Raw genomic sequence first — 20,969 nt, forward strand, 5'->3', positions numbered from 1 at the left:
TTGGGAGGTTCTGTTGGAGAAGCCTGGTGCATTTTATGGATGGTATACACTGGTTCCCTGGTCGTGAAGAGTGAATGTTTTGGTGTCAGTCAAGTGGGCTGCTCTGTTGTGGAGATTTTGGGCTATCAACAGATGAGTCACTCACCAGAGAACACCCAACCTCTGGCCTACTCTTGTAGCCACGGTGTGTGTGCGCATTATTCTTCACCCAGAGGATATTGTGAATTCAGAACTCTTCCCCACCACCCCTACCCCTCCTGAGGTCTTTCCATGGCTGGGGGTTAATTTGGAATTTGACATCAATGATGGATAGATTTTTATAAGGGTATTAAGGAATATGGAAACAAGTAGGCATAGAAAGCCAAGAGCACATTTGCCCAAATTAATTGTCAATGGATAAGTAACTGCTCAAAAACTGGAAATACGGCGGGTAAATGAGATTAGAACCACCTACTTGCTTGGAGTGTTGGCTGGTTGGTTAGAAGAGCTTGTTTCCATGTGGAATCTCCTCTCTATCTCCTCTGTATAACTGTTTATTAAAGTAATGAATGAATGCTGGGTCATAGTTCACTATTGGGCTGAGTTGGCCCAATCACCACCTTGACTCTCTGCCCGAGGTGCTTACCCACCCACACTACCAACCTCTGGTGGGGTGCATCAGCTGTCAGAAGTTCACCTGGGCAGCCCCATGGACAGGGCCTTGGCTTACACCACCTGTAGTATAGCGGCAGCTTGCAGGAGATTAGTGCAGCCACAAGCCTCCTGCTAATGGTGAGCACAAGGTGCTGGACATGTCGAGTGGGATCTGGTCCAAAACATCCACCCATTGGGCTTAGAGTTAGTTCTGAATATTGGTCATTTTGCATCAATGCACATTTGGCTTTTCAATTCCACAGCACCAGGTTCAAATACAGCTTCTGTCCCACTGTTATAAGTCTCTTGTATGGACCTCATACGATAAAGATGAACTGTTGATCTCCCAACCTTGTCATGACCCTTGCACCTTATTGTCTGCCTGCACTGCACTTTCTCTGTAACTGTTACTTTTCTGCATTCTATTATTGCTTTTCCCTTTGTACTACCTTGATGTACTGATGTTTTGAAATGATCTTTATGGACGTCATGCAAAACAAAAATCTTTCACTCTATCTTGGTATAAGGGAAATCATAAGCCAATTGCCAATTAATTAGATTCCTAAAATATAATCTTTGTACGTTCCACAATTATCTCTCCCTTGTGTGCCACTATGCTGCCCTATTGCTGATGTTATAGAGTCACAGAGAGATACAGCACAGAAACAGGCCCTTCGGCCCATCGAGTCTGTGTCGACCATCAACCACCCATTTACACTAATCCTACGTTAATCCCATTTTACTCTCAGCACAGTCCATTAACTCCCTCCCAGATTATACCACTCACCTAGAGGCAATTAAAGCCAATTAACATGCCAACCTGCACATCTTTGGGATGTGGGATGAAACCAGAGCACCCAAGGGAAATCCATGTGGTCACAAGGAGAACATGCAAACTCCACACAGACAGCACTCAAGGTCAGGATTGAATCCAGGTCACTGGAACTGTGAGGCTGCCATTCTACTGTCTGGGTCACAATGCAGCCCGAGTGTTAACAACCCCTCTTATTTGCATCTCCAGGGGCTATCAGTACGCAGGCTTGGAGTTTGGAGCCGAATGTTACTGCGGACACAAGATCCAGGCCAAGAACACCAGTGACTCCGAGTGCAGCATGGAGTGCAAGGGAGAAAAGAGCAGTATGTGTGGTGGACCAAACCGTCTGTCTGTCTACCATCTGGAGCTGAGCCATGAATCTGCTAGACGCTGTAAGCACAGTAACAAATGTTCAGCACATGCACAGTCTATCTCCCTTTGTAGCACTGCATTGTGAAACCTTCTCACACAACACGGTTCAGATATTCTCCAACTTCACAATGCGAGGCTGCACAGAGTGACATCACTTGTCTAGGACAGATTGGAGCTGATTGGGTGATAGCCTGTTAATCATGCCTAAAGACCTTGGAAATGGGGTGACTGGGAAAATTTTGAACTACATAACCAAGCTCCAATTGTTGTTGGGACAATAGTTGTTGGAAGACTTTGCTGTAATTTTGCTCATGAGTTCTGTTTGCTGGTGTTTGCAAAGGTTCCGTTTCAATGAGCTATTTTAGCTGTTTGCTCACTATTTAGACTCCGTTTTAAAATAACCTAATTTCCTTAACTCATTGAATGACACAGTGCAACTTTCTGGAATCAATGCCCTGCTTAAGGAAAATTTGCAGTGTTAAGGGGGAAGGGCAAAGCAAGAGGCCATGATTGGATTGTTCTTTCAAACAGCAACCACGGATACAATGGGAAGAATGAAGTCTTCCTGTGCTGTTTCACTCCAGCTAGAACACATCAAGCTTTAATGGAAAGCATTGTACCTATATTGTTGTCAATCAGAAAACAGAAAATGCTGGAAATACTCAACAGGTCAGGCAACATCTGTGGAAAGAGAAACAGTGTGTTAATGTTTCAGGTCGAAGATCGTCCATCAGAACTGGGCCAACGTCTCACCCCATTAGAAATAATCCCTTTGTCCTATCCAAACCTCCCACCCTCTCTGCAATCCCTTTGTCCTGTCCAAACCTCCCACCCTTTCGTCTTTCTCAGTTCTGATGAAGACTCTTCGACCAGAAGGTTTAACTGCTTCTCTCCACAGATGCCACCTGACTTGATGAATGTTTCCAGCATTATTTCAGATTCGCAGCATTTACAGTTCCTTGATTTTCAGTCGAACAAAATACCTGTTCAGATTTTCCTCCAACTTAACCCAAATATCAGGGAATAAAGGAAAGAACTACCCAAGCCAAAAAGAAAACTAACACTCAAATGAACACTCTTGCCTCAATATCTCACCCCTCAGAAGCTCAAAGAGGAAATTGTTTTATGCAAGGAGTGCTAAAGACTGTCAAAGAGTAAAGGATTAGTGAAGGCAAACTCAGTCCTAGTGGAAAGAAAGGAACTGGATGGGTCCTGGAAATGCAGGACATGGGAACAGTTGGATACCCTTGCACAGAGCCAGCATGGACTCAGTGTTCCTACTGACCTCCTTCGGTGTTATGACTCTAACTTGGGGTGGGGTGGTGGAGAGTGGTGAGACTGACTGGGCAGGATGGGGAGGGTGCTGATCTTCTACACGATTGGCTGGTTTTCTCTGGGTGCCATTGAAACTGAACGCAGCTGTTTGAATTACAGTAATTCCTCAATGTTTCAATCCGTGCCATGATCTTTGGATTTGGGGGGATGTATCATTAACTTATCAAGCTATTTTTTGCTATAACAAACAATGTCCTACTCTCCACCCAAAGGAATGCACCAGAGCCGAATACACACAATACAATTGAGATAAGATTTCTTTATTAGTCACATGTACATCAAAACACACAGTGAAATGCATCTTTTGCATAGAGTGTTCTGGGGGCAGCCCGCAAGTGTCGCCACACTTCCGGCGCCAACATAGCATGCCTACAACCTCCTAGCCCGTACGTCTTTAGAATGTAGATGGAAACCAGAGCACCCGGAGGAAACCCACGCAGACACAGGGAGCATGTACAAACTCCTTACAGACAGCAGCGGGAATTGAACCCAGGTCACTGGCTCTGTAAAACCGTCCGCTAACTGCTACACTACTGTGCGGCAGCCTTTTCACCAAATTGTAGACAGATGGAACATGGAGATAAGCCCTTTGCCCCATTGGCTCCAACCACCCATTGACACTAATCCTACATTAATCCCATTTTTTTAGTTCTCCCCACATTTTCCTCACCTTCTCACAGACTCTACCACTCATTTATGCATCAGGGACAATTTACAGTGGCCAACTAACCTACCAAATGGCACGTGCAGGTAGGAAACTGGAGCACCTGGAGAAACCCACACGGTCACAGTAGGAGCAGGCAGACTCTACACATGCAGTACCCCAGGTCGGGACAGAAGCCGGGTCTCTGGAGCTGTGAGGCAGCAGCCCTACCAGCTGTGCCTCTGAGTCACCCATTAATTTTTGACTTGCAAAGTTTTGCTCCATCTCCAGGAACTCATACACTTCACAATGAGGAATTGCGGCCAGACATTTCTCTATTTACGAAAGAGATGCGTTCCTGCCAAACGCTTCATTTAACAAAATTTCACAAATCGGCCATTCATGAAATGAGGACTAGCTCAGTCTGCCTGGTGACGCTATTCCAGGGTCCTGGGTGGTGGAGCAGAGCCCTGACAGAGTGGTAAAAGGGCATGCTGTCCGTCAGGGAGAGGCAGGGAGATTGCTCAGTCCCCACCCGCAGGACAGGTTGCAAACAACAAAACCGACGTGCATTTATAAAGCACCGACAACATGGTAAGATGGCAGTTTGCCATTTGAGGAAAGATTGAGTAGTGAAGGCCTCCAGTCATTGGAGGTTAGAAGGATGGGAGATGATATCATTGAAAGTTCAACGTTCTCAAGTGTTCAATGGGATGGGTGTGGGGAGGATTTTTTCCTAGCTAAGGAACCTAGAAGTGTGTGTGTGTGTGTGTGTGTGTGTGTCTGTGTGTATATGTGTGTGTGTTTCTATATGCATGGGTACTGTATGTCTGTGTGTGTGTCTGTGTGTGTGTGCTTGTATGTGTGTCTGTGTGTGTCTATGTGCATGTGTGTGTGTGTGCGCGTGCATGTGTGTGTGTCTATGTGCATGTGTGTGCGCATGCATGTGTGCGTGCATGTGTGTGTGTGTTTGTGTCTATGTGTGTGTATGTTTTATGTGTGTCTGTGTTGTGTGTGTATTTGTGTGTCTGTGTGTGTGTCTATGTGTGTGTATGTGTGTGTGTTTCTATGTACGTGGGTACTGTATGTCTGTGTGTGTGTGTGTCTGTGTGAGTGTGTGTGTATGTCTATGTGTGTCTGTGTGTCTGTGCGTGTATGTGTGTCTATGTGCATGTGTGTGTGTGTGTGTGCATGCGTGTGCATGTGCGTGTGTGTGTGTGTGTGTGTGTGTGTGTTTGTGTGTGTGTGTGTGTGATGGTCACAGTTTTTAAATAGACCCACTACCACCTCATCTTTACCATGGCTGACCAGTCCCTATACACCCCCATTCCCCATCAGGAAGCCCTTCGGGCATTCCATTTCTTTCTAGAACGTAGATCCAACCAGTTCCCTTCTACTAACACGTTCCTCTGTCTGCGGAACTTTTCTCACCCTTAACACATTCTCTTTTGATTCCTCTCACTTTCTATAAATCATAGGTTTAGCCATGGGCACTTGCATGGGCCCCAGTTACACCCTCCTTTTCATTGGTTATGTGGAACAGCCCCAAACCTACTCTGACACCACTCCTCAAATCTTTCTCCGTTACGTCAACAACTGCATCGCTGCTACATCCTGCACCCATGCAGAACTTGTCAATTTTTGCAACTTCACGGCTCACTTCCACTCCGCCCTCGAATTCACTTGGATGGCAAAGTCTCTCTTCTACCTAAGGCTGTTTGGAACTTAAATGAGGAGAAATTTCTTCATACAGAGACTTATGAATCTTTGGAATTGTCTACCTTGGCAGGCAGTTGATGCTCAGTCATTTATTACATTGCAAGACAGATTTATGTATATAAAGGAATCAAGGAAAATGGGAATAGGGCAGGGAAATGGTGTTTGAGGAGATCAGCCATGATCTCATAGAGTCATACAGCATGGAAACAGGCCCTTTGGCCAGCTGGTCCATGCCGGCCAAGATGCCCATCTAAGCTAGACTCATTTGCATGTATAACTTTCTAAACCTTTCCTATCCATGTATCAGTCCCAGTGACTTTTAGATGTTGTTATTGTACCTGCCTCAACCACTTCCTCTGGCAGCTCGTTCCATATACGCACCACCCTCTGGGAGAAAAAGTTGTCCCTCAGAGCAATTATTGAAGAGATTGAGATGAAATGGATGCTTCCAACATTTAATGGAATCAGAGGGTATGCTCATTGAATGGTGTAGGGGACTGAAGGGACCAAATGGCTCCTATTTCTTTGATCGATCTGAGTATGAAAGTCTCATTAAGTCGCTGAAAAATAAAAAGATATTTCAAAACACTAGAAAGTTAATTAAATGTCAATCGATGCTAAATCTTTTATTATGAATGGAAACAATTGCATTATGGTTTACCATCTTATGTAAAGTCCCATCTGCATTCATGGCACAGAAACAGCAGTGCTTAAATCATTTATATTATGTATTTTTGAAGATCAAATGTGCTGATGAACTTTGCCTGGAGACTTGAGAGAGTTATCCAAAAATCCATACATAATTTAATGACAATAATTACAGTTACTTTCCTAATGATAATCTTGTGCTCTTTGGTAATTTTTTTTTTAATTACTCTTACCTCATTAACGAATTATCATGCAGTTCCATTTCCCACCTCAGTGTTATTAGTTTGATGTTACTGCTTCTTTTATGGAGTTAACTATTGGCCGATACTCCATGGCTGTGCAGGTTCACTGTTAGTTGTTTATTCTTGATGTACTGATGTTAACAAGAGAAATGGGAAATGTTTTGCTGAATTGCAGTTAAGCATCAAGCAAATAGAATGAGTGCACAATAGGCAATGCCCTTTGTAATTTGGGAAAGGTTTGTACCAGAAATGATCCCTCTAGTCCCAATTCCATTTCCTTCAATGGCTTTTTACTCACTTCACAACCTCAGTGCTCTAATTGACCTTGAGTTGAGTTTCAAAGAACATGTCCTCATCAAAACTTTTGTTACACCTGCAGTTTGCATTGTCTTGCAATGTCACCCTGCTCAGACATGCGTAGTTCTCTCATTGACTGACACTCGCCCAGACTATCCTTCATGACCTCCACCACATCAAAGCCAAAATCTGGATCCTCTTTTATAAATCATTCTAGGACTTTGGTCCTTCATATTTCATAATCGCCTTCAGTTCCACCAAATCTGACTTCCCTTCATGATACCCTTCCCATCTTCCATCTGAGTACATGCTATGAGTATAAAAGTCATGCTACAGCTGTATAAGACTTTGGTTAGGCCACACTTGGAGTACTTGGCAGGCACGGTAGTGTAGCAGTTAGCGTAACGCTTTACAGCACCAGCGACACAGGTTCAAATCCGGATGCTGTCTGTAAGGAGTTTGTACATCCTCCCCGTGTCTGCGTGGGTTTCCTCCGGGTGCTCCAGTTTCCTCCCACATTCCAAAGACGTACGGGTTAGGAAGTTGTAAGCATGCTATGTTGGCGCCGGAAGCGTGGCGACACTTGATGGCTGTCCCAGAACACTCCACGCAAAAAGATGTATTTCACTGTGTGTTTCAATGTACATATGTGACTAATAAAGATATTTTATCTGTGTGCAGTTCTGGTCGCCCCATTACAGGAAGGATGTGGAGGCTCTGGAGAGGCTGCAGAAGAGGTTCATTCAGATATTGTCTAGATTAGGGAGTATTGGCTATGAGGACAAGATGGACAAACTTGGATTGTTTTCTCTGGAGCGTTGGAGGCTGAAGGATGACTTGATGGATGTATATAAAATTATGAGAGGCATAGATAGGGTGGATGGTCAGAGTCTGTCTCCCAGGGTGGAAATATCGAATACTAGAGCGCATAGATTTAAGGTGAGAGGGGGAAAGTTTAAAGGAGTCTTACGAGGCAAGTTTCTTGCACAGAGAGTGGTGGGCGCCTGGAACGGGCTGCCCGGGGAGGCCATGGAAACAGACATGATATCAACGTTTAAAAGGCATTTAGACAGGCAGATAAACAGGCAGGGAATGGAGGGATATGGACCATGTGCAGGCAGATGGGATTAGTTTAATTTGGCATCATGGTTGGCACAGACATTGTGGGCTGAAGGACCTGTTCCTGTGCTGTACTGTTCTATGTTCAATCTGCCTGTACAACTGGGAACACCATAAACTGAACTCTTAGTATTGGTATTAGAGGAAGTTAGTGTGGATTGAAGAGTGGTTATCTCATAGAGGACAGAGAGTTGGAATAAATGGGTGTTTTTCAGGCTAGAAGGATATACTTTATTTTCTTTTGGTATCTATGACCTGAAAGAGTAGGCAGAATGTAAGTTTGCCAATGGCACAGAAATAGGTAGAAGTCCATGGTTACGATAAAGATATGATGACTGCAACAGGATATAGGTAGCAAAAAAACGAGATGCCGGAGGAACTCAGCAGGTCAGGCAGCATCTATGGAGGGGAAATAGTCCAACACTTCCGGTTGAGAACCCTTCATCTGGACACTCCATATGTCCATTTGCCTCCAAAGATGCTGCCTGACCCGCTGAGTTCCTCCACCAGAAAATTTTTTGCTCCAGATTCCAGCATCTGCAACCTCTTGCGTCTCCAGGGCATAGATAGGTTAGGTGTGTGGGTGAAGGCTTGACAAATGGAGTTTAATGTGGGAAAGTATCAGGTGATGCTCTGGCTAAGTAGAATCAAAAAGCAGACTATCATCTTAATGGAGAGAGATTGCAAATCAGTGAAGTACAGAGGGATCTAAGTGTTCTTATGCATGAATCAAAAAAAGAATTGGCAGGCAGGTGCAGTAAGTAGTTAAGAATGCCAACAGTATATTAATCTTTATTATAAGGGGGTTGGAGTTTAGAATAGGAAAACATCGTAACAATTACACAGGGTGTTGGTGGGGCCGGACCCGGAGTACTTTGCACAGTTCTGGCCCCCTTACTTAACAATGGGTATGGTAGCATTGCAGGCAATCCAAAAGAGATTAACTAAATTTATGCCTGGGATGAGAGTATTGTCCTATCACAAGAGGCTAAAGAAGTTGGGTCTGTATTCTTCGGAGTTTAGAAGGATGAGAGGTGACCTTATTGAAATATATAAGATCCTAAGAGGGCTTGACTGGGTAGTTGTTGAGATGTTTCCACGAGTGGGAGAATCTCGAATAAGGGGACACAGTTACAAAATTTGGAGACAGTCATTTAAAACTGACGTGCATAAAAATTTCTTCTTGCACAGAGGGTGGTGAGTCTCTTGAAATGAGATCACTTGAGGCATTTAAAGTGGAAGTAGATCGACCTTTGTAAGTTCAGGGAATCAAGGACTATGGGGAACTAGCAAGGAAATGAGGAGATAGTCTGGGACAGAGCAGCCGCAATCATATTGAGATGAGATAAGATGAGATGACATGAGATGACATGAGATGAGATATCTTTATTAGTCACATGTACATCGAAACACACAGTGAAATACATCTTTTGTATAGAGTGTTCTGGAGGCAGCCCTCAAGTGTTGCCACGCTTCCGGCGCCAACATAGCATGCCCGCAACTTCCTAACCCGAACGTCTTTGGAATATGGAAGGAAACCGGAGCACCCGGAGGAAACCCACACAGACAGCGGCTGGAATTGAACCCGGGTTGCTGGCGCTGTGATAGCGTTACGCTAACTGCTACACTACCGTGCTTGCCCACTTGAATGGCAGGGCAGGCTTGAGGAAACGAGTGGCCTACTCCTGCTCTTATTTTTGTATGTTCTTGTTACTTCCATACACAATCTTTTCTATCACCCATTCTAACAGCTCTTTGGGGAATCCATCCTCATATCAGTCGCACAGACATTCTTCCATTCAGTGCATTGGGCTTTCAAAACTTGGAACATGGAACACTACAGCACAGTATAGGCCCTTCGGCCCAAAGTGTTGTGCCAACATTTTATCCTGCTCTAAGATCTATCTAATCCTTCCTTCCCTTATAGCCCCCCATCTCTCTATCATTCATGTGTCTATCTAAGACTCTCTTAAATGTCCTTAATGTATCTGCCACCACAACCTCTGCCGGCAATGAATTCAACACACCCACCACTCTCTGTGTAAAAAACTTACCCCTGACATCCCCCTTATACCTCCTTCCAGTCACCTTAAAATTATGTCCCCTTGTGTTAGCCATTGGCGCCCTGGGAAAAAGTTTCTATTGGTTCTATGGATTTCAATGGAAGCAGAGTACAACCTGCAAATCCGACTATATCACGTGTCTCTTCCATTGGTCTGAGGACAAATTTCTGAGATGTTCAGGAACACTCTGCCAACAAACAGTAGGAATAAATTAAAGCAACTTACTGCTATGATTAGCACATTTAGAGAGTGCCTCAAGAAGGCGGCATCCATCATTAAGGAACTTCACCATCCAGGACATGCCCTCTTCACGTTACTACCATTAGGGAGGAGGTAAAGGAGCCTGAAGACCCACACTCAATGCTTCAGGAACAGCTTCTTCCCCTCCGCCATCAGATTTCTGAACGGTCCATGAACCCATGAACACTACCTCGTTATTCCTCTTTTGCACTATTTTATTTTTTGTTTGGTAACTTATTGTAATTTTTGTGTCTTGCTGCCGCAAACCAACAAATTTCACAACGTATGTCAGTGATAATAAACCTGATTCTCATTCTCATTCTGCTATTCATCACAGTAATCTCCCCTGTCCAATGTCACATCACTGAGAAATCCATATTAATAATGGAGCAAGCTGGAGTGAGCAATGGGTAATACCATTTATTTTGATTATGTTAAAATGTAAAAAATACAGACAGGAGATAGCCAAGTGGATCCTTGGGCCTTTCAGTGAGATCATACTAATTTTATCTTGCCCTCGTTCTCCCTGTGACCACGTGGATTTCCCCCGGGTGCTCTGGTTTCCTCCAACGTGCAGGTCGGTAGGTTAATTGGTCACTGTAAATTGCTCTTTATGTTTAGATGAGTGGTAGAATCTGATCAGGTTAGTTCAGATCAATTAGTTTATTGTCACATACACCAGGGTGCAATGAAATTCCTTGCTTGTGTGAAGCTCACAGAGTAAACAGTGTACGTGGTCATAATAAACACAGCAATAAATACAGCAATGAGCGCCAAACAACAGAATGGTGCAAAGGTTGCAGTGCAGTCTGAAGTAGTGCAAAAAGAAATGATAAAGTGACAATAAGGGAAGAGGTAGAATTAACATTCGGAGAACGTGGCAGCGCCACTCGGAAGTGAGTGCGAAAGAAATGATTGGTTCAGAAGTCCGATAGCAGTGGAGAAGAAGCTGTTCTTAATGGGAATAGGGGGAGAATAAATAGCAGGGGAAATGAATGGGGGAGTGTGACTGTTCTGCAAGCTTGCATCGACTCAGTGGGCTGAAATAGCCCCCTTCTATGTTGTAAGGAAATATGGGAATAAAATGGAGGCTCTAAAGAGAGCTCATGAAATACTTACACAGATGAGAGGTGAACTGTTGAAGGGTTTACCAGTGGGGTGAGGGTGAAACGGTCTCTTCTCTCGGAAGGGGAAGGCAGATGGGATGAGCTCACAGAGACCTTTAAGATTAGTGAAATGTTTTAACATAGCAGACTGCTTCTGTTCTTGGAGAAGGGCAAAACAATACACAATTAATGTAAAAGATAAGATAAAATATCTTTATTAGTCACATGTGCATCGAAACACACAGTGAAATGCATCTTTTGCGTAGAGTGTTCTAGGGGCAGCCCGCAAGTGTCGCCACGCTTCCGGCGCCAACATAGCACGCCCGCAACTCCCTAACCCGTACGTCTTTGGAATGTGGGAGGAAACCGGAGCACCCGGAGGAAACCCACGCAGACACGGGGAGAACATGCAAACTCCTTACAGACAGCGGCGGGAATTGAACCCGGGTCGCTGGCGCTGTAAAGCGTTACGCTAACCGCTGCACTACCAACAGCAGCACAGTGATGCAGTCAGTGGAGCCATTGCCTCAGGGCTCCAACAAGCCAGGTTCAACCCTGACCTCTGGTGTGGAGTTTGCATGTTCTCCCTGTGACCATGTGGGTTTGCCCCAGGAGCTCCAGTTCCCTCTCACATTCCAAAGACGTGACGGTTGGTGAGTTAATTGGCCACTATTCACTGCCCCTAGTGTGGTAAACTTGAGAGGAGTTGATAGGAATGTGACGAAAATAGAATGTGATTAGTGTAGGATTGGTGTAAATGGGTTCTTGATGTTCAGCACAAACTTGTTGAGCTGTTGGGCCTGTTTCGGTATGACTCTGTGAATAATTATGAGGGGAATTCAGCTGACACTTCTTTACAAAGGCCTGCATTTTGGTAGCAACCTTCACCAATTCTTAGAACATGCCAAATTATTTTACAGTCAATTAATTACTTTTGAAGTTGTAGTCACTGTTGTAATCTTGGACACACAACAGGCAATTAATACTTCCACAATCAACAACTGGATAATAAGCAGATAATACTGTTTCTTTCTCAATAATTTTGAACAAAGGGCTTGCCGTTGTACAAGACATCAGGGACCCCTGTTCAGCTGTATAGGATATCACACACATCTCAGAGAGCAGGTCTCAGGTGAACATCCAATTCAGGTTCTATAATGCAGCACTCCCTCCGTACATCTGCCCTGATGTTTGTACTCAATCTCTGGGGTAGTACTTGACCCCACAGCTTTCAGTATTAGAGGTAAGAGTATTACTCATTGAGGCACAGCTGATGGACTTACAAAGACCAGCCCAAATGGATCAGAGGTCTTTACTGAGCTGACATTGTTCTTATGCTCCCAAGCTACTGATGGCAAGTATTCAGATGTGCAGTCCCTAATTACAAATTCCACAATCATTGCACTTATGTAAAAGGTCATTAAGAACTAATGATATCTTTCCTATTTTCCATTTCTGTGCAGCTTCTGATGAAAGAAAAATTATAAAATTTGATATATTGTCCATTTTCTATCCATTATTAGGCCCAGTGCTTGAAAAATGAATCTGAAACATCCTCGGAGCCTGCTTGAGAGAGTAATTAAAATGATATGTGGGTGTACTTTCTCAGAATAAGGGGCAGGCCATTTAGGACTCAGAAGAGGAGAAATTTCTTCATGCAGAGGGTGGTGAATCTTTGGAATTCTCTGCTCTGGAGGGCTGTGGATGTTCAGTCACTTGTTTCATTCAAATCTACGGTTGATAGATTTCTGGCTGTTAAGGGAATCAAAGGATAAGGAAGGAAAATGGTGCTGAGGTACACTATCAGCCATACCTTGAACTTCAGAGCAGCCTCAAAGGGCTGAATGGCCTTTTTTCTGGCTGATATTGCTTCTGTTCTTATGGATGGACATTCACATAACTGCAGCGGACTGCTTCACTGGTGTACAACTTTCATGGAATTACAGCACAGAAAGTGGTCAGTTGGCCCAACCATGAGCTATAGGGTAGGATACCATCGTGGGTAAATTATTGGATTATCCAAAGGCATCAGTTCGTATCTCACTTTGGCAATTCAGCAGTTCAAATTTAAGTAATTATTTTTGATTGAGAAGCTTAGTAATAAGTTGCTTCAAAACCCACTTTGCTCTTCAGGAAGGAGATCCTTAGCCCTTCTGATCTGGATATAATTCCAGATCCACCAATGAGTCATAGAGTCACACAGAACGGAACAGACCCTTTGGCCCCACTGAGTCCATGCTGACCATCAATCCATGTTAGTATCTTTCATCCTACCCTCAAGTTCTATCCCTAGGTTCTACCATTCACCTACACACCAGGGACAATTCACAGTGGCCAATTAATGTACTGACCTGCACAAATCAACTCAGGTCTGTAGATAAAAAGCACTGGAAGTTGATAGTCAGAGCCTCTACTCTTTTCTCCCTTGTTTCTTTTAAGAACCTGATTTACACTTAAGTAAATCTCTCCTGCTTTCTCTCTAAGGCCTTCACAATTATCCTAAATTATGGTGCCACCAGAGTTGTGACCATCTTGTGTTTAGGGGGCTGTTCGTTGTTCTTCCCCGTAAGCCCATACTTTTTTTCATATCCATTCAAGGGATGTGAGCTTCACAGGCTGAGCCAACAATTAATTTCCCACCCCCATTTGTCCCTGAGAAGGTGGTGGTGAGCTGCCTTCTCGAACTGCTGCAGTCCTTGAGGCATGGGGTACACCCACACTGCTGTTAGGGAGGGAGTTCCAGGATTTTGACCCAGCGACGGTGAAGGAACGACGATATATTTCCAAGTCAGGATGGTGTGCGGCTTGGAGGGTAAAGTCCAGGTGGTGAGTGTTCCCATGTCCTGCGCTTGTTCTTCTAGCTGGTAGAGGTTGTGGGTTTGAGGAGTCTTAGTGAGTCATTGCAATGCATCCTGCTTGATGTCAACCCATCGGGTTCCTTCTTTCTACCCCAGCTCCCTTTCTCTGCAACTTTAAATTTCTAACTTTTCCCAATTCTGGTGAAGAATCATTGACCTGACATATTACCTCTGTTTCTCTCTCCACAAATGCTAAGTATTTCCAACTTTTTCTGTTTTTATTATAGAAAGTAACACCTGACATTGCATAGTTTGTTGACATGGTGTGGAGTCGCTAATGTAGCACAGTCCCTTATAGAACAATTCAGATCCAATACCCCCAGTTGAAGGTGCCAAGGTCTTGTTTCTGTCCATAGTTTATTCTGTCATTCCTTCCGTATTGATAAATCAGTTTCTGCACCATTCTAAAGGGAATGAAGCTTTTGAGTTAACTGGGAACCTCTCTTGAACTGGTGTATAGCAAAAAAAAATGATCACGCAAAATCAGCATGCTACTGAGTTTCCTTAATCACATTGGATGCTGCCTACTGCATCTTGCACTTGATGGATTCACCTATTTCCCAGCTGTTTATTCAAGGTGTGGAAAGATAAGATATCTTTATTAGTCACGTGTACATCGAAACACACAGTGAAATACATCTTTTGCGTAGTGTTCTGGGGGCAGCCCGCAAGTGTCGCCACGCTTCCAGCGTCAACATGGCACGCCTACGACTTCCTAACCTGTACGTCTTTGGAATGTGGGAGGAAACCGGAGCACCCGGAGGAAACCCACGCAGACACGGGGAGAACGTATAAACTCCTTACAGACAGCGGCCGGAATCGAACCTGGGTCGCTGGTGCTGTAAAGTGTTACGCTAACCGGGACCGTAGGGTTAAACAGATGGTTTCAAGGAGTAGTTTGTTTCAAGATGTATGCTTCGAAGATCTTTTTTGACACATTGGAATCTGGGAAAGAGAAGTTGGTTTAAAAACAAAACTCTGCTATTTATTCTACCTGAAGTGTCTCAATACTTCTTTAAGATTATTTCCCAATAAATATCATTGTGTAATTGCCCTTAAACATGGGCATTATGACCTTCCCATGTACAGAACCCACACCAAGACCACGCTAATTGATATCCTCTGCTCTCTGACCTTCTCCAGCTCCCATTCTGATAGTACTTCAGCATTAAAATTCTCACCTGTGTTTCCAGTGACCTGGCCCCTTTCTCTCTCTGTCAGCTCCTCAGCCAGCACAAGAGATCCTCCCCTACATCTTTACATTCCTTCAGCTCCCAATCCTTAATCCAATACTAGTGGCCATGCCTTCTGCTGCCTGGTTCCCTCCTTTAACAGCCCCCGCTTCTCTCTCCTCTTTTAAGAATTAAATACTTACAAACATATTTGACCGAGGTTGTGACATCTGAGTTAGTATCTCCTTATATGGCTTGATTTCATTTTTTTTGATACTGTTCCACTGAAGCACCTTAAATAATTTAGTCTGTTAAAGACGCTATGTAAATGCAGGTTGTTGTGGTGATGTGAAGGCGTTGAAAAATCTCTCCGAAACCTACTGATGATCTTTCCTGTCAGCTGAATGCAAAACAAGCACAGCTCGTAATTTGTTTTCATCGCCTTGATAAAATTACAAAAGGGAGATTGCATGATATCTAGAACACTGGAAGAGTTTTGTGTGTTAAATTCTTCCTTGACAGCAATTATATTTGTTCAATGAGGTGTCATTCCACCAGGGAAACAACTTGCAATATATCAGCAATCTCTTGCCATGTCTCAGCTTCCCACTAAAGACATCCTCCTCCCTGGGAATGGATTCACCAGTACATTTTCTCCGGAGTTGTTTTATAGGTCACACTGGCGACTTTGCTCTAATTAGAATTGTTGATAAATTAATGCCTTTATTGGTCTGTGCATTGCTCATCTTTGAAGATCTCAACAGAAGACTGATTAAGGTTGTTTAATTACATCTTCCACATGGTGCGGCTGACTCTCAACAAAGTCGTTTGCCTTTTCCTTAAAGTGTGGGAAGCTCTGTCCTGGAGATTCTCAGCATTGAAAGAGCTCCAGCCCCACTCTAAAATTCAGACTTTCAACGAAGAGCTGAGAAGTTATCCCCGATATCCAATTAGAGTCATAGAGAGTTAAACAGCATGGAAATAAGCCCCTTGGCCCACCACACTCGCACTGAGTATCAAGTACCCATCTATAATAATCCCATTGACCAGCACTTGGTCCGTAACCTTATATGCCCTGGTGATTCAAGTGCTCATTCAGCTACTTTTTAAATGCGGTGAGAGTACCTGAGTGCAAAGCAGAAGGCATTAGTGAACCAGATGGGTTTTACAACAGTCCAGTAGTTTCACCGCCACCGTTACTGAGACGAGCTTTAATTCCAGATTTATTTACTGAGTTGAATTTAATTCCCCAGCTGCTGTGCTGGGATTAGAACTCATGTCTCTGAACCAATGGTCCAGAACACTGGCTGCTGGTTCAGTCACTGCACCTCGTGTCAGCCTATGCATATGCTCTCAAGTCTCTGGAGTAAGATCCACATCTCCTCGGCAGAACAAGGGTCTGATCCATTGGGACAGGACTGACAACACAGCAGAAATCACAGAATAAAATGAGAAGCAAATGCATCTAAAGTATTTTGACCACCCGAACCACCTTGTGATTTTCCAAGAATTCAATCAAGCAATGCTAGCCTCAGATAAATCTCTGTGTAGAGTAGCACACATGTTAATTTGTTTGCATGACACTGACTAAGTGAAATGTAATTTAATTTTGAATACCTTAGTTAAAGTAGATTGTAATGATTGTTATTTAATGCATCATTTTCCGTAATTTGCTTCTCCTCTGAGGCGTACATTAGCATTTACTCACTCAGTCACCAGAATGACATGATCAGCTCCTTCAATTAATTTACAGAATATTATTTTAGAAAGGCTCACAGGAATAGAGGAAACGTTTCAATAACATTGGGAAACAGCTGCCGAAGACTTTGAAGGGGGAGAAATGTTTTTTTGATGGTGATACGGTCATACATCAAGCAATGGCCATTTCTCCTCCACGTCCCCGCCTCTCGTGTTATCAGACGTTGTAAACCCCTCTTCTGTACCTTCTTTCCACCTCCATTCTGTATTGGAGTCAGTCCCAGAGATGAAACTCTTTATATCTCTGCAAATTTTAATTTCTGTTGGGGAGATAAAACCTGGGGGAAGATGTGAAACAGACTGCTTGTTCACTATTGGTAAATTGGTTTATTATTGTCACATGTACTGAGGTACAGTGAAAAACTTTGCTTTGCATGTCATCCATACAGATCATTTCATTACAACAATGCATTGAAGTAGTACAAGGGAAAACAATACAGAATGCAGAATAAAGTGTTACAGCTACAGAGAAAGTGCAGTGCAGGCAGACAATAAGGTGCAAGGCCATAATGAGGTAGATTGTGAGGACAAGAGCCATTTTATCATACTAGCGGACCGTTCAATTGTCTTATAACAGCAGGATAGAAGCTGTCCTTGAGCCTGGTGGTACGTGCTTTCAGGCTTCTGTATCTTCTGCCCCATGGGAGGGGGGAGAAAAGAGAATGTCCGGGGTGGGAGAGGTCATTGATTACGTTGGCTGCTTTACCGAGGCAGCAAGAAGTGTGGACAGAGTCCATGGAGGGGAGGCTGGCTTCCATGATATGCTGAGCTGTGTCCACAACTCTCTGCAGTTTCTTGCAGTCACAGGCAGAGCACTTGCCATACCAAGCCATGATGCATCTGGATAGGATGCTTAAGATCCAATCGTCTTTCCTCACCCTCACTAACCCACCCTACCCATCATATTGTCTACCACAACCTGGTGAGCATGAACCATCTAGAGTTAAAGTGAAACTCCTTTTTATTCTTCCCAAACTCCAAACCACAAATCAATACCTCTATTCTTTCAGTGGGATTAACACATTAAAGAAAAGAGCTGGAGTAAGCAATTCATTCTCGTTAAACCTACTCCATCTTTTGATAAGATTCTGCCTGATCTGGTCTGAATCACAGGACAGGAGGAGGCCATTCAGCCCATTGAGTCGATGTTAGAAACACTCTGATTGACTACAAACAGCACTCAGCCCTGTTGCCCAAGGGGTAGTGTGTTGCCAGTTGTTCAGCTACATGGGGGAAGGCATGTCGATGGCATAAATTCATACAACCACACAGCAGCGGACCTCCGCGGTGCATGATCTTCTGCAGTACCTTTGCCGCATGATCCGTGGAAATCTAGACTCTCTGTCAGACTGGAGACACACGAGACTGCGGATGCTGGAATCTGGAGCAGCACACAATGTGCTGGAGGAACTCAGCAGGTCAGGCAGCATCTGTAGAGGGAAATGGACAGTCGACATGTCGGGTCGAGACCCTTCATCAGGACTGGGAAAGATCACCAGTCCAGAAAAAGGGTCTCGACCCGAGATGTCGACTGTCCATTTACCTCCATAGATGCTGCCTGACCTGCTGAGTTCCTCCAGCGCTTTGAGTGTCTCTCTCAGACTGGCCTCAATAGATGGGTATCTCTGGGTGAAACTAGGACCACAGCGGTAGACTGTAGTAGTTTGCCCCTTGACACTGTGATTAATGATATGGACTCAGTGGCTGCTTTCCTGATACTGGCATACTTTAAACAGTCTGAACAGGGAAATAGCCACAGTGTTCTTAAAAAGGAAATGTCCCTCTTAAAAAGGAATTGTCCCTTTTCCAAAGCATGTCTCCGCAATGAAACACCATGACAAAACTATAATGGCTACCTGTCAAAACAAGTGATGTAGCAGTTAGACCTGTTGTGACCAGGGTTCAATGATGACCTCGAGAAGTATCTGCTTGCACATTCTTCCTGTGATTACGAGGAATTCCCTTGGGTGCTCCGGTTTCATCCCACATCCCAAAGACATGCAGGTTGCTAGGTTGATTAGCCACTTTAAATTGCCCCTAGTGTAGAATGGTGACAGGAGAATCGGGGAAAGTCAATAGGGAGGATAAAATGGAATTGGTGCAATTGAATAGTCAATGGTTAGGCCTAACTCTGTGAGCTGAAAGACCTTTACCACATTCTGTGACTCTATAACTAATCCAAAACTCTCTCTTTAATATAATCAAAGTTTTAGGATAGTAGTGCCCTACGAGGAAGAAGTCCAACCCACAAGCAATCAGTTGATTGGTGGAATACTGACTTTGATCCCTCCGGTGGTCTAAGTCGTTATGGCGATGACAGATGTCTTTGAGATGTGGGAGGACATTTTAGAGGTGAGGTCCTAAGATCCATTGTCTGAGAGCTAACCCCTTCCACCTCACAGAGCACTTATCAAGAGCTTGGCCTGACTTCCGTATCTGGTAGAGGTAGGGATCGGCTAGGGGACTGACAAATTGCAGCTCGGTCCAGGATGGTCCAACCCAGTCCAGCAGATGAGCGAAACCTTGTCAATTTTAAGGGATGTTTTCGAGAAGGAGAGAGAGTGGGGAGCTTCAGGGAGCTTGCCTCAATCTCCAAACTTTTGATGCAAATTGGAGAGGGTTTGAAGTGGGTCAGTTTGCCCGCTGAAGTTTAAGGCAAAATCTTGACGAGGAATTAGAAGCAGCCACCACTTTAATCCTGGTCTCCAAGGTCAAAAATACATCAATACAAGGGCAACACAGCGGTGCAGCTAGAAGATCCGCTGCCTCACAGCGCCAACGACCCAGGTTCAATCCTGACCTCTGGCGCTGCCTGTGTGGGGTTTGCACATTCTCCCTGTGACTGCACAGGTTTCCTCCAGGTTTGGTGGGTTAATTGTCCACCATAAATTTCCCCTAGTGTGCAGGTGAGGGGTGTGATCTGAGGGGCATTGATGGGAATTTGGGGAGGATAAAACGGGATGAGTGTCAACGAGTGATGGATGGACAACACAGACCTGGCGGGCCAAAAGGCCTGTTTTCGTGCTGTATGATTCTCTGACTCTAAGCCTTCTCTGTTGCTTAGAATTATGAGAGTGGGGTGGAGAGGGGTTTGAGTTTAATGTGGAGTCCAGTCACACAATTGATTCAAAGTTTGAGAGCAGGAAATAATGGGAAGCAATAAACTCCCTACCCATCAACTCAGCAGCAGTTTGCGGAGATGGAACCTCTCATCATTAATCTGGGTTAAGTGGCTCATTATCTGCTTAGAAAGTGTTAAAGGAGCATTAGTGCAGGTGCACATTTTTGTTGTTTCTTTATTCATTCCTGCTGATGAAATTGCATTCTGTGAAAGTACGGGTTTAACAGCCAGCAATTTCATTAGCGGTTTCTGAAATGGCAATGAAAAGAAAGTGATTTAACGCTTCATAGCAGAGTGGGGGAACCAGTAACATTGGAGTAGAAGGAGGACGCTGATTTGTTGAATACAAATCGTTGAAAACAGTCGACGTTTTAACATGAAGTGGAAACTGTCACTCCACTTGGTGTTTTGTCCGGTGTTCCATCAGGTTCCAAGCAGCTTAGACTCAGCTTCACTTCAGATTGAACAGAAATGAGAGAAGAGCAATAATCTAGAATTTAAAATTATAGGAAAAAATGCCTCTATAATTTTACACATGTACTTTGATTAATGTGTCAGTTTTTATTTTACTACTGCCACAATTCAGCATGAATTGTAGTTACTCTGCAGAGCCTGAGTGCAGATTCCAAACGCAACAGAAGCATCCCAACTTGTTGCCTTCTCTTGCAGAGATCCATCTTTTGTGTGCGACCTCCCCCTCTTGCTACCATTCTTTAATTCTGTAGATTTCTTTCTACTGTCGGGGCCATTTGACAAATGGTATATGGACTTTGTGAGTTCAGTGTCAAAGCTGTAACACTGTGTGGCAGACAGAGATGCTCACACCCAA

At 44.1% G+C, this 20,969-nt stretch overlaps 1 protein-coding gene across 1 annotated transcript in view; it reads left to right on the plus strand.

Moving 5' to 3' along the window:
• wscd2 (WSC domain containing 2) overlaps nt 1–20,969 on the plus strand; it is a 232,417-nt gene that overhangs the window by 109,494 nt on the left and 101,954 nt on the right. Inside the window, exon 3 of the mRNA XM_052032007.1 lies at nt 1,655–1,839. Coding sequence (XP_051887967.1) covers nt 1,655–1,839 — 185 coding nt within the window. The remainder of the gene's footprint in view (nt 1–1,654; nt 1,840–20,969) is intronic.

This window comes from Pristis pectinata, chromosome 17, assembly GCF_009764475.1.
Source record: "Pristis pectinata isolate sPriPec2 chromosome 17, sPriPec2.1.pri, whole genome shotgun sequence".
Classification (NCBI taxonomy): domain Eukaryota; kingdom Metazoa; phylum Chordata; class Chondrichthyes; order Rhinopristiformes; family Pristidae; genus Pristis; species Pristis pectinata.